The sequence below is a fragment of the Bubalus kerabau genome, chromosome 3, assembly GCF_029407905.1.
Source record: "Bubalus kerabau isolate K-KA32 ecotype Philippines breed swamp buffalo chromosome 3, PCC_UOA_SB_1v2, whole genome shotgun sequence".
Taxonomy (NCBI): domain Eukaryota; kingdom Metazoa; phylum Chordata; class Mammalia; order Artiodactyla; family Bovidae; genus Bubalus; species Bubalus kerabau.
Window position 1 is genome coordinate 77,163,617 of NC_073626.1, and position 13,328 is coordinate 77,176,944.

Consider the following 13,328-nt stretch of genomic DNA (forward strand, 5'->3'; position numbering starts at 1 on the left):
TAGCAAGCCAAGGTTTCTGTAACTACCCTCAGGTTTGTTTTTTTTTTTTCTCCTCAGTGTTTATTTTGAAGTAATTTCAAATTTTAAGAAAATTTGCAAGAGTAGTCCAAAGAACTCACATATAACCTGGTGAATGTGTCTTAACAAGACCAACCCTTTTAAGGGCACCTCCCAGGCTTTGGGCCTGTCCTATTGGGCAGGTCAGTAGGACAGTTGACCAATGTGAGAGTCTGGTCTGGATAAAAGTGTAGACAGTGCATACCCAGTAACCCTGTGTCAGGTATTTATTGATTATATTAAATATATAATATAATATAAATTATATTATATATATAAAATATAATAACATTAGTATTATTTCTGTATCAAGCTGTAAACAGAGCAACCCAGAGGCAGATGTCCTTCCTAGGGTCTGAGTTGCAGAGTGACCAGCACAAAGATGCCATCTAGCAAGGGAGTGACCAGCTGTGGGCAATCAAGCCTGGCCCATGTGAGAGGCCCTGAGGCTGTGGTCCCCAGTGCTCCAGGCATGAATACTGGAGTGGGTTGCCGTTTCCTTCCCCAGTGCAGATCTCCCTCAAACTACTGCTGCTGCTAAGTCACTTCAGTCATATCCGACTCTGTGCGACCCCAGAGACGGCAGCCCACCAGGCTCCCCCGTCCCTGGGATTCTCCAGGCAACAACACTGGAGTGGGTTGCCTACCATTGCCTTCTCCAATGCATGAAAGTGAGAAGTGAAAGTGAAGTCGCTCAGTCATGTCTGACTCTTAGTGACCCCATGGACTGCAGCCTACCAGGCTCCTCCGCCCATGGGATTTTCCAGGCAAGAGTACTGGAGTGGGGTGCCATCGCCTTCTCCGACTAGGAGGCAAGTAATTTCTTCCCCTTGAATCCAAGGAGGTGTCAGAGAGGGCTCTTCTCAGATGGGTCCTTGGGGTCTGGGCTTCCCTGTTTACCTTCTGTGGCACCCTCCCCTCAGGAATGGGCTGGCCACCTTACACCATCACTCCTATCCAGATGGCCAACAGCCCACCAGCTCTGCCCAGCCATCTCGCTCTTCTGGCCAGCTCTGTACTGACTCCTGTGCCGGGTCTGAGCTCTCCCTTCACTCTCCTGTCCCTGGAAGGGAGCAGACTCCTTTGTCTGCTTTTCAGGTTCAGGCCAGCAGGCCCTCCGGGCAGTAGCACCTGGCACTGTTCCTCTCCTGACCTCCTCCCCTTCATAGCAGTTGCAGAAACAGCCTTCCTCCCTCAGGCCAAGCTCCCTCCCTGCTCCCTTAAGTAGGCACTCCTGACCTCAACAGTTTATGTCTTTCCTTCTATTGCCCCTTGAGACCTTTGCCCTCCTTGTTCTTAAAGGTCGGCCAGACTGCTCTCTCCTTTCTTCTTTCTGCCCCTTCTGACTTGACTCTGCCCCCATCCTGTCAGATACAGGACCTCAGTCAATTACTCCCAGCTTACCATGTGTAAAACCACATTCACACCATTCTGATTATTTCACTCAGATCCTCATATACTGGGACAATAATTTTTTTCCATATATATGTAGAAGTATATCTGCCTCTCACCTGCCAAGATTGTGCCCATGACAGCAACCAAGTGGAAATAAATGCATGGTGAGGACCAGAGATAAAAGATAAAATGGCCCAGGAGCTGAGCCAGTCTTCACTATATGTTTCCCTGAGGAAGAATCCTGGCTCCTGTCTCATCCTACAGATCTTTAATATCTAAGAGGTGAGTGGCATACAGATACAAGCATGTAATAAGCATGATGCTCATGGTATACTGTACATACAATGGCCATGGCCATGGCAGCGCAGGTGTCTCTGTGGGCTCTTGCAGAGTATTGTGCATCTCTGTGTGCAGGGAAGGGCACTCAAGGACCGACAGAGCACCACAGGGAGGAGGGTGGAGAGAATAGTGTCCACTGAGGTAACGTATTGGTAATAGAAGATGCTTGGGACATTCTGCTTAATCAGGTTTTCTAATAAAACAGAAAAATGCATTTGGTTTACATCGTCACATAAATTCCTTTATAAATGCTTTAGTGTGTTGTCCTATCTCGCTAAGTCTAACACGGGAATAGGGTTATTCTTTTATGCAACAAATATTTCTTTCATACTTATGACATGCCAGACACCTTTCTTGGTGCTAGAGAAATATCAGTGAACTGAATAGATCAGATACCTGGTCTAGGACATTTACATTCTAGTGGAGAAGATAAGCAATGAAGAGACAATAAAAAAGATCATTTTAAAATGTGAAGCCAGTTGTTGAAGCAAGGTTATCTGTTGAGAATCAGCTGGCTGGCAAGGTGCGGAGTGTAGAAGAACATTTGAAGAGTGGTCAGGGAGGCCTGCTTGGAGGGAGGGACGCATGAACTGAGACCTGAATGATGTGAAAGTCAGGCTGGTGAAGGCTGGAGGAAGACAGTTTCAGGCAAAGGTAACAGTACAGAAGCCCTGAGGCAGAAAGGAAGGAACGCAGGTTGGTCTCACTAACTTGGACTGAGTACAGAGAAGATGAAGTGTGAGATGAGGCTGAATGGGTGCTCAGAGTAACAAGTCTGGATTTGATTATATTATATTGTATTTAACATGGTTTTATTTTTCTCTGATATAAGAAGTTAGTACCTCCTTTGCATTTTGCTTTTTCACACCTTTTTAAAAATAGAAGTATAGTTGATTTACAATATTAGTTTCAGGTGTACACGAAATGATTCAGTTATGCATATACATGTATAAGTCTATATTTTTTCTTTTCCATTATAGTCTGTTACCAAGATATTAAATATAGTTCCCTGTGCTATACAGTCTTTGTTGTTTATCTATTTTATGTATATTAGTGTGCATCTGTTAATCCCAAACTCCCAGTTTATCCCCTCAACCCTGGTTCCCCATTGGTAGCCATGTTTGTTTGCTATGTCTTTGAGTCTGTCTCTGTTTTGTAAATAAGTTCATTTGTATCACTTTTAGATTCCACATGTAAGTGATATCATATGATATTTGTCTTTATCTGACTGACTTCATGTAGTATGATCTCTAGGTGCATCTGTGTTGCTGCAAATGGTATTCTTTTTTTATGCCTCAGTAGTAGTCTGTTTTATGCCTGAGTAGGAGGAGCCTGGTAGGCTGCAGTCCATGGGGTCGCTAAGAGTCAGACACGACTGAGCAACTTCTCTTTTACTTCTCACTTTCATGCATTGGAGAAGGAAATGGCAACCCACTCCAGTGTTGTTGCCTGGAGAATCCCAGGGACGGGGGAGCCTGGTGGGCTGCCGTCTCTGGGGTCGCACAGAGTCGGACACGACTGAAGTGACTTAGCAGTAGCAGCAGCAGTAGTCTGTTAACACACACACACATATATATCACATCTGCTTTCTCCATTCATCTGTCAATGGACATTTAGGTTGTCTCCATGTCTTGGCTATTGTAAATAGTGTTGCCATGAACATTGGGGTGTGTGTTATCTTTTCTAATTAGAGCTTTCATCTTTTCTGGATATATGCCCAGAAGTAGGATTGCTAGACCATATGGTGAAGTGAAGTGAAGTCGCTCAGTTGTGTCCAACTCTTTGCGACCCCGTGGACTGTAGCCCACCAGGCTTCTCCGTCCATGGGATTCTCCAGGCAAGAATACTGGAGTGGGTTACCATCTCCTTCTTGACCCAGGGATCGAACCCTGGTCTCCTGCATTGGAGGCAGATGCTTTAACCTCTGAGCCACCAGGGAAGACCATATGGTAGTTCTATTTTTAGTTTTTTAAGGAACCTCTATACTGTTTTCCATAGTGACTGTACCAATTTACATTCCCATCAACAGTGTGTGAGGGTTCCCTTTCCTCCATACCCTCTCTAGCATTTGTTATTTGTAGATCTTGGGATGATGACCATTCTGATTGGTATGAGGTGGTACCTCATTGTAGCTTTGATTTGCATTTCTCAAATAATTAGTGATGCTAAACACCTTTTCATGTGTCTGTTGGCCATCTGTATGTTTTCTTTGGAGAAATGTCTATTTAGGTCTTTTGCCCATTTTTTTTAATCAGGTTGGTTGGTTGTTTTTGAGTTGTTTGAGCGGTTTGTATATTTTGGAAATTAAGCCCTTGTTAGTCGCATCATTTGCAAGTATTTTTTATTCCTTAGGTTTCATTTTGTTTATAGTTTCTTTTGCTATGCAAAAGCTTGTAAGTTTGATTATGTCTTATTTGTTTATTTTAGCTTTTTCTATTGCCTTGGGAGGCTGACCTAAGAAAACATTGCTACAATTTATGTCAGAGAATGCTTTCCCTCTGTTCTCGTCTAGGAATTTTATGGTGTCATATCTTATATTTAAGTCTTTAAGCCATTCTGAATTTGTTTTTGTGTATAGTGTGAGGGATTGTTCTAAGTTCATTGACTTATATGTGGATGCCCAGACTTTCCAATACAACTTGCTGAAGAAACTGTCTTTTCTCCATTCTGGCATCTCTTTTATTACTGTTTTGAACTAGTTTTACATCTTTTATTGATTTTTATGTGTTATGTTTTATTTTCAACTGCATATAATCTAAAAGCCAAGGACTTTCTTTATATTTCCTAGCAAAATTTTTTGCTTAGACACTCTACACATATTTAATTGCTTTGAAACATACCCTTTGGAAAATCTACATTTAGCCCAGATCATGTATTCTGTATAAAGAAGTAAACTTTCAAAGTCCTTTGAAAGATTTCTATTGTGTTGAAAAGGTCTGGGAAATGGGTAGATTTGAACACGTAGAGAGTTTTACTTGGAGATTCTTTTTTCCACAGCTTGATATAAGTCCAGTGCTCTCACCATGAATCTTGTAATAATGTTATTGATGATAGAAAACAAATTGTTGCTAATAATGTAACGGCATAATTAGCAATACCCAACTATAATGATTCGAAACATTTTTCTTCCTTTATGAATTAGCTTCTGTTAATGTTGCCAGAAGAATAGAGGTTTGCCTCAGGCTTCTCATTCCAAATAAAATGACTATCTTAAAATAATATTAATAAATAAATTCACCTGAATATGGGTATGTCTGAAATAGAACCAACCTCCTAATGCAGCAGCAACTGTGACTATCAGCATGCTTCATGCAGCCTGGGCTGTGGCAGCCGGCCAGCGTATTATCCTCTGATCCATGGCTCGTCTACCTCCTAAATGTTATAAATATTCATGTATGCCATAGAAAGCTACAAAGGGCTTTATTCAAACATTTTTTTGAATACTCCTTTATGTTTCCCCCAAATGAAAGAATGTCTGTTTTTTTTTTTTTTTTTTGCATAGGATCAGAGTGTGAATTCTCTTTTGTTCATACTCATAAATCCTGAAAACCAATATGCAACAAATTCTCTAATCCTCATTTCATACCCCAAGGGTGAAGAGGTTCAAAATAAAAACACTTAGGATTGGCACAGCAGCTCACTGTGACTGTGCAAGGCTGCCACCAAAAAAAGCATCTGTGTCCCCAACTACCCAGGTGACTTCTGCCCCGGGCAGGGACTCCCTCAAGGGATACAGCCTACCAGCCCCGTGAAGGCTGCCAGCTTTGCTCACCACTGTGGCCTCGCTGATGAATGAGGGGGAAGCTGCGCACATATCAACCTGGAAAGGGAAACAGACACGTCCTTCCCCAGGAATACAGTACTAACAGCAGTCACTAGTGGGAGTTAAGTGGCAGTGGTGGTGGTATGGGAGCAGGGTGGGCTAGCTTATGGGGAGAAAAGGTTAGAAAAGTTGGCACCAAGTGCCAGGCTGGTCAAAGCCAGGTTTAAAAAACATAAATCCTTTTTTGAAATTCCAGTTCATTTTTCAGTAACACTGAACTCATGGAAGGGCAGTTATAAAATTCAGCTTTCTCACAGTGTGATTTATCAAATGAAATAAAATATATCACTGCTGGAGCAGAGAACCATTATAATAGTGCTCTTGCAGTATTCTTTCTCCCCTTTTCTTTCAGAGTAATTACAACCCCTTAATTTTGAGTGGGGCATTGGATACCCAAAATAAGGGCTACACATTCTTTCTTTTCATGTGACTATGTTTCTTCTGTCTGATAAAAGGTGAGCCAAGTGGTTACGTGCAATTCTGGGTCACATCCCTACAGGGAAGAAGCAGGTCTTCACCTTTTTCCTTTCCCTCTCCCTCTAGCTGGAATGGGGGTGGTGCTGGTCCACCATCTTGGACCATATGGATGGTGAAATGGCACAAGAGAAGAAGGCTGGAATTGTGACTGCTTCCTGGAGCAGAACTTCCGGACTTTAGACATTTAAGTGAGAAAGGAATAGACTTATCTTGTGTAACCCATCATTAATTCAGGCTTCTGTTATTGCAGCTGAACTGCTATCTTAGCTCTTCAGTTGCTTTCAAGCAAAAGTGGACTCTGTCAGAGCAGGCTGTGAAGGACCTCTCTCCTCACTGCCAGGCATGTAAGAACACACTGCTGTGGGCATGAAGTACAGAGATGGGGAAGGGGAACTCCCTTAATGTCCATTAAATACGGTCTTGACTTTTCCTTCCCAGGTTACAGATGCGACACCAAGATCTAAAGATCCAGATGAGACAAATTTCATCCTCCTTGACAGGTATTTTTGCTTTTCTTGTTTGTTCTGTTCAGTTAACATTAATAATCAAAAGTTCTAAAGCTCAATCAACTCTTTAGGAGACTGACTTCTACGCCTCTGTGCACATGTATTTTTATAGTCAAATGGTTGGCTTAACCACCCTTTGGTCTGTATTTCTGCCTAAGTGATCTGGAAGGTTCTTTACCTATTTGCTATATCTTTCATTTCTGGAAAACAAGTTTTCTCTTGAGAAATTAGGGAACTATGTTTAATTCTCCATACTAATAAGTGAACAAATGTTTTTACTTTGATCATAGAATTATTAAACTGACACAACAATAGAGATGTTCATACCCTACCCTTGGTATGGGTGGAGGGGGAGACTGCTAAGAAATACTTGCCCTCTAGCACAGACTTTAAAGAATCTGTACCAGAGGGCGAATTCAGTTGGTAAGAATCTGTCTGCAATGCAGGAGACCTGAGTTCAATCCCTGGGTTGGAAAGATTCCCCTGGAGAAGGAAATGGCAACCCACTCCAGTATTCTTGCCTGGAGAATCCCCTGAACAAGGAGCTGGTGGGCTATAGTCCATGGGGTCACAAGACTCAGACATGACTTAGTGACTAAACCACCCCACAGAGTGTCTTTGAGGAGTGTGGACTCAGGTGCCATTTCCTAAGAAGCTTAAGATGCAGGACCTGGTGCCCAGCACTTGCTGCTGTTTTTTCACCAGGCTGAGCTTTGCGATAAGCTCATTCTCAAAGCTGAATAGTGTGATCTTTACAGGATGACTGTGGGATGTTTTGAATTCTCCCAGAGTCACAACATATTAGCTGGATTTCAGGAAACAATTAGAACAATTTTTCTGGTAAGAATGCTTATAACACTCTATGACTTCCAGGAATAGTTAAATACCCTGGCCCCACCAGTGATTCCCCAGGGGTAGCCGGGGGGTGGGGGGGGCACCACCCCATTTTCTGTAGGGGAAACTGACCCATGGAGAACTTAAGGGACAGCTGCAAAGTGATGAAGCTGACTCTCATGTCTCCTGAACTCTCAGCCCTGGGCTTTTCCTGTGGTGCCACATTCGCCGCTGCAAAGTGTACCCCGGGCACATGCTCATCCACACAGAGATAATATCGCACCTCCCCATCCATGCCGGCTGCGGCCAAAGGATTTAGAAGACAATGGAGCATGCCATGAGCATGCACTATGTCGCTAAAGAAAGGCTTTGGCAAGACCTGCCTTATTGCTTCACAGAAGATGAGAAAATTAACTGCAAAGTAATGAATGCTTTTTTGGGGGGCTGGGGGGTTGGTGTGGGAGCGGCTGGAAAACAGTGAATATGCACCACTTCCACACAACTCTTCCCTTCTAAAAAAATTTTGTTTTCAGTTAAGGAAGATGTTCAAGTTCCCGCCCTGAACTTGGGTGAACTTTACTGGACTAAGGAGCACACATTCAGGTGACTGACTCTATAACAAAGAGCTTCTGTAGAGCTGCCTTTTACCTACATGCACTGAAGTCAGCCTCAGCATATCGACATTTCAAAGGCCTCCTGGGGCGGTCTAGCTCCACAAACAACAAAACAACAGGGAAGTCACTCTGGAACATTCGTGCATTTTTAGCAACAGGCAGCCAAGGACGAGGCCCACAGCAAAAAAGCTAGCTGCTGCTGAGGCCGCAGTACAAACACCATTCAGTGTCACCAAGGAGACTGACAGACTAAACGACTTAGCCAATTTGAACCGAGTATTTCAAAACTCCTTTATGTGTAACTAGCTTTTCAAGGTGGCAGCGTATATGGAAATTATTTCCTTTATTAGTACAAATGCAAATTTTTATTTTAAAAAAACATCGTCATTAAGGTTAACAATACTGTACACGTACCATTTTTTCAAAGTTTACTAGATTGTCAATGAACGTCTTGTTCCCCTCATGAGTAAATGTCATATCTGCAAAGAAATAAAAGTCACATTCTAATCACTAACAGAAATATGTCATACAAAGAAACCACAATAGCACCATTAGATTATGCTGAAGGATTTGCATAACACTGCAGCTGAAAAAAGCCGGTAATAGTTCCTTTTATGTTAGGTGTTTAACTTTCTAAAAGCATTTTACCTGAGCTTAGTTAAAATTTCCAAACTAACCCTCTGTTTCACTCTCGAGTCTTCCAAACCACACACAGATTCCCTGCTCCTGTAATAATCTTGCCAACCCTTTCAGAAAAGTCAGGGCAGAGGGGAGATGCTGAGGAAGGTGGGAAGCTTGGATCATTCTTCCCAAGGAGGTCAATCTGATTAGGCACCTGTTCCTTTTCTTCCCCATACACTCATCACTGGCTGGTCCTGTGCATTTCCTTGGAATTACCTTTAATGAGCAAAGGCATGAAGGGGATGAGAGGAGGGTCCAATTTGGCTACTGTCAGCCTGTAGGCCCTGTGGTTTCTTGAAGGATCCTTTAGAGAAACAGAGATGCTGGTTAAGGATTCATGACATGTACACCACCCCCTTCTACCTCCTGACCCAACCCAGCCTTGTCATCTCCCAATCAGGTAGTTCTGAATCAAGTGTAGCTACAAAAGAAAGGTAAATTTGGTTAAACAAATGGATTTTTGTTTTAAAACAACTTCCCGTCTGACAGGAAAACAAATAGATTTTTTGTTTCCTTTCTTCGTTGAAAGGAAGATAGGCCTCCAGGGATCAAGGGAAGAGATCCCCTTTGAGAGCCAGCACAAAATGTTAAACAACCCCCAACCACAAGAGTCCCCTTCTCCTGGGAGCACGGCCTCCTTCCAGGGAGTCCAGCTCACCCTCCTAGCTGCCTTCCGCTGCCAGTCTCGACTTGCCTTCTCTGAAACTCTCCTATGACTCCTGCCAAGTCCCACTCACTCCTTTTCTGTGAACACCTCCCTGCCAATGGGGAAAAATAATTTGGCAAGCCAAGGAAAATGCAGCTTCCAGACCCTAGCCAACCTGTGCTGGATGGAAAGGATCCCATTACACTGCTTTTCTTAGTTATACAAATTGACCTTATGTGGGACATAAGTCCTCTTTAAGTTAGTACCTGAGAGTGCCATTCATTAGTCAGACATGCTTGTTTTAGCAGCACTAAAATGGGATCATAAACTTCTTAAAGTCATACAAGGACAGATAAAATTTCTGAAATGAGAACTTCAGCTAATCAGAAATTGGATTAATGCAGACAGTGAATGGAATAAAGCAGCCACTGTCACTTACCATTAAACTTTCAAACTCTGCATAGAACTTCTTGAACTTGCTTGGCAGTTTCTGTTAATGAAATGAAAATGCCACACTCATATGTCAGATTCAATATCTAGATATGTATCATGTGTTACCATTTCTAGGGGAAAGGTACTTCTTTTGGCTCTTAATCAAACATCTCTAAGACAGGCTAGACTGTAATCTGTCTTGTCATTTGAGGATAGTCTTAGGGATCTCATCTTTTAAAAGTCTTAACCTAGTTGAACCTAAATTAACTATGGATGCTTTTGGTCTTACTGCTTTCTATAATGTTTTCTGAAATGGATTATTCATAGAGGGCTGTATTCCCAGACTACAAGTGGTTTGGCATTAACCACCCCCTTGCCCCCTGCACTGTTTTAAACTCTCAAATTCCTAAATGAAGAATTTAGACCAGAGATTATTACAATTAAAAGTTTTAGGAAACTACCTAGTTCAACCCTCCTCTTCCTTTACCATGTAACCTACAAGAGAACAGGGATTTTTATCAGGTTTCTTTTTTTACGGCCGTATTCTCAGGGCCTTAAAGAGTAGCAGCACTATGTCAGGTACATAGTAAATGCTCAATACATATTTATTTGGCTAGAGTAAACCTGTGTTTTATAGACAGAAGAAATTAACCATCAGATTAAATGACATGCCAAAGTCACACAGCTGGTGATGGTCAGAGCCTCTGTAATTCACGTCTCCTGCCTCCTTTTCTCTTGTTTCTCTTCTCTGCGCTACGCTTTCCTACACAAGCATTTCTCCCACAGGATTTCTCTGCCCTGCTCTAATACAAAAATTGATAGTTCTCTCAATTTAGTAATTTCTCATGGTTTCATCTTGGCAGATGATTCAAAACCACTGACTGTAGCCGTACATTTACAGCAGTAGGTCAGTGAGGAATCATTGTTCAGTCTGTTGGTTCTCACTTTGCTAGGTCCTGAGCCCATAGTGAAGCTGAACTTCTCTGACAGGGCCACCCAAAGAGCAGTGTGATGCTCCCCGTTCTGAGACCACGAAGGTGCTGACCAGGTCTGCAACCTCAGATGCCCCGCTCAGTTCTGCTTCCCACAGTGACGTCCACTGGCAACAACTGACTCACCTGTCAGGCCTCTGCAATCCCCTCAAAGCTCCTCTCTCTTTTCTCTCTCTTCTGTGAATGGGTTTGACCTATTCCCATTTAAACACTGTTCTTGTTTAGTTGCTGAGTCATGTCTGACTCTCTGCAACCCCATGGACTGTAGCCTGCCAGGCTTCTCTGACCATGGGATTTCCCAGGCAAGAATACTAGAGTGGGTTGCCATTTCCTCCTCCAGGGGATCTTCCTAATCCAGGGACCAAACCCACTTCTCCTGCTGGGCAGGCAGATTCTTTGTTGATGAGCCACTGGGGAAGCCCTTAAACACTGTAGAACATCTTATTTTGTTTCTAGGAACTAGTACCCTCATAATCTCTAAACTCATTGTTCTAGTGCCTCTTTTCAAGCTGGGTTTCAGGGAAACTTGATATCCTTGTTTAGTGGGGAAGTTCAAAGGGATTGAAGGCTGGCATGGACATCAAGGGATACAAGAGTCTCATGCCCCATGGAGCATTCAAATCACCATGCTCAGTGATAACTTTCCGTGAACACAGACAACTTATAAAATGAGGAGTTGACGGGAGTTTTGGTTACGTCTGTCACTCTAGTTCTTTCTTTACTTAGCTGGCTTTTGGGTCAAAGGCAGGAGTGCACGTGGGAATAAAACTTGTGTCTCTCTATACTATTATCTGTGCACACCCTATGGGCTTCCCTGGTGACTCAGTAGTAAAGAGTCTGCCTGCCAGTGCAGGAGACATAGGTTCAATCCCTGGGTTGGGAAGATCCCTGGAGAAGGAAATGGCTACCCACTCCGTATTCTTGCCTGGAGGATTCCATGGACAGAGAAGCCTGGTGGGCTACAGTCCACAGGATCGCAGAGTTGGACACGACTTAGTGACTGAACAACAGCAACGATAACAAAATCCACACCCCATGCTTCCAGAACAGGGGTTCTCAAGTGGAGTCAATTTTTACTAACCCTCATTTGGTAATGTCTGCAGACCTTTCCTGATGTCAGTAGTGGGGTGGGTGGAGTGAGAGGTGCTACTGGTTATATAGTAGGTTGAGGCTGTGCGTGCTGCTTAGCCCCCTCCATGGCACAGGACAGGCCCCTCCACCCTCATGCATACAACAAAGAATGATGCTGCCCAAAGTCATTACCATTGGGGCCGAGAACCTCGGCTCTGGGTCCTCACTCCAACTGGCTTTATCTCAGATGAGTCTTCTCCTCTATGTGGAAGCATCCCCTATGCCATGTGATTTCACTCCATTTTCTGTTTTGTTTCACTGACTGCCTCCCACCTGCTCTCTAGTTCCTGGAAGGCAGGCACTGTCCCTCAGGCTGCTGCTGCTGCTCACTGCTGTGGTGTGGGAAGCACGTGGGAGGGGGTCGGCAAGTCCAGGAAGATGAACCCAAATCAGAGATGCTTGAGAATGAAAGCTCTCCCTGCAGAATGACCCAATTCCACTTCACCTTAACAGATAAAGGCTTATACACGATGTGAGGGGGCTCTCCTCTTTGCAGCAGCATGCAAGGAGGGAACACAAGCTCATAGACTGATGTGTTTCTGCCTCTCCTTGTGGAATGAAGGACTAGATGATGCAACTCCCTTTCTTGGCTGCCTGCACCCCATTCCCCCTCCCCTCCCCCACTCCCTGCCCCAAGCAGCCTCCTGTTTTTCTCTTTAGACCACAGGAAAGGGAACTCTGAGGGCGTTCCTCCATGCTACAGCCTTAAGGTCTAGCCCCTATTATGAATACCTAGACCTGGCCTTCCCCGACCCCCATGAGCCTTCATACCTTCTTTGATTTTCCCAACCAAATCATTTGGACTCTGCAAGAGGATTAAATGCTGGAAACAGGTAAAGGAAAGCAGACTCTCTGAGAGGTTACCCTAGATTTCCAAAGATTCCAAGAGCCATGGGCTACAAGAAGGAGAGGTTTGCACCCTGGCTTCACAGCTCAGATTTCTTGGCAGCATTAACTTTCACTAGCTGGGAGATGCCCGGGATGTGTGGCACACGGGCCTCACCAATTCCCTCATTCCTATATTCGGGGGATGAGCTGCTGGGTGCTGCATCTGCCTGGAATTTTCAGAGAAACCCAAGACAGAAGGACCTGTAAGGACCTGTTCTATAAACAGTGGAAATGCAGAGGCGGGACAGAGGGAGAAAAACAGATTCAAGAGGAAAGTGGGGAGGAAAAGGTTTCAAGGAAAATATTTAGAGATGCAAACAGCTGACTTCAGTAGTTTTTTAAAGCATCCTTGCGAATTAAGTCTCTCTCATCTACTCCTTGCCCTCTTTTTGTGTCCCACTTACAAACACATTTTCTATTTTTAGTAAGAGCCTATTTTTGTGTCTGTGTTCTATAAGAGATTAGTATTTCTTTGACTATATACCACATGTAAGGGGTCAGGCATATTTTGAG

At 43.6% G+C, this 13,328-nt stretch overlaps 1 protein-coding gene and 1 long non-coding RNA gene across 7 annotated transcripts in view; one reads left to right on the forward strand and one right to left on the reverse strand.

The window, feature by feature from the left end:
• RAPGEF4 (Rap guanine nucleotide exchange factor 4) overlaps positions 1–13,328 on the reverse strand; it is a 396,657-nt gene that overhangs the window by 8,136 nt on the left and 375,193 nt on the right. For all 6 annotated transcript variants that reach the window (XM_055572210.1, XM_055572212.1, XM_055572211.1 and 3 more), the window contains 3 exons: positions 9,812–9,862; positions 8,943–9,030; positions 8,460–8,524 (listed from right to left, as the gene is read on the reverse strand). In XM_055572210.1, the coding sequence (XP_055428185.1) occupies positions 8,460–8,524; positions 8,943–9,030; positions 9,812–9,862 (204 nt within the window). The remainder of the gene's footprint in view (positions 1–8,459; positions 8,525–8,942; positions 9,031–9,811; positions 9,863–13,328) is intronic.
• LOC129646293 (uncharacterized) lies at positions 1,656–8,096 on the forward strand. Its single transcript, XR_008711836.1, has 3 exons — positions 1,656–1,734; positions 6,530–6,591; positions 7,965–8,096. It is a non-coding gene; the product is annotated as an uncharacterized LOC129646293 (long non-coding RNA).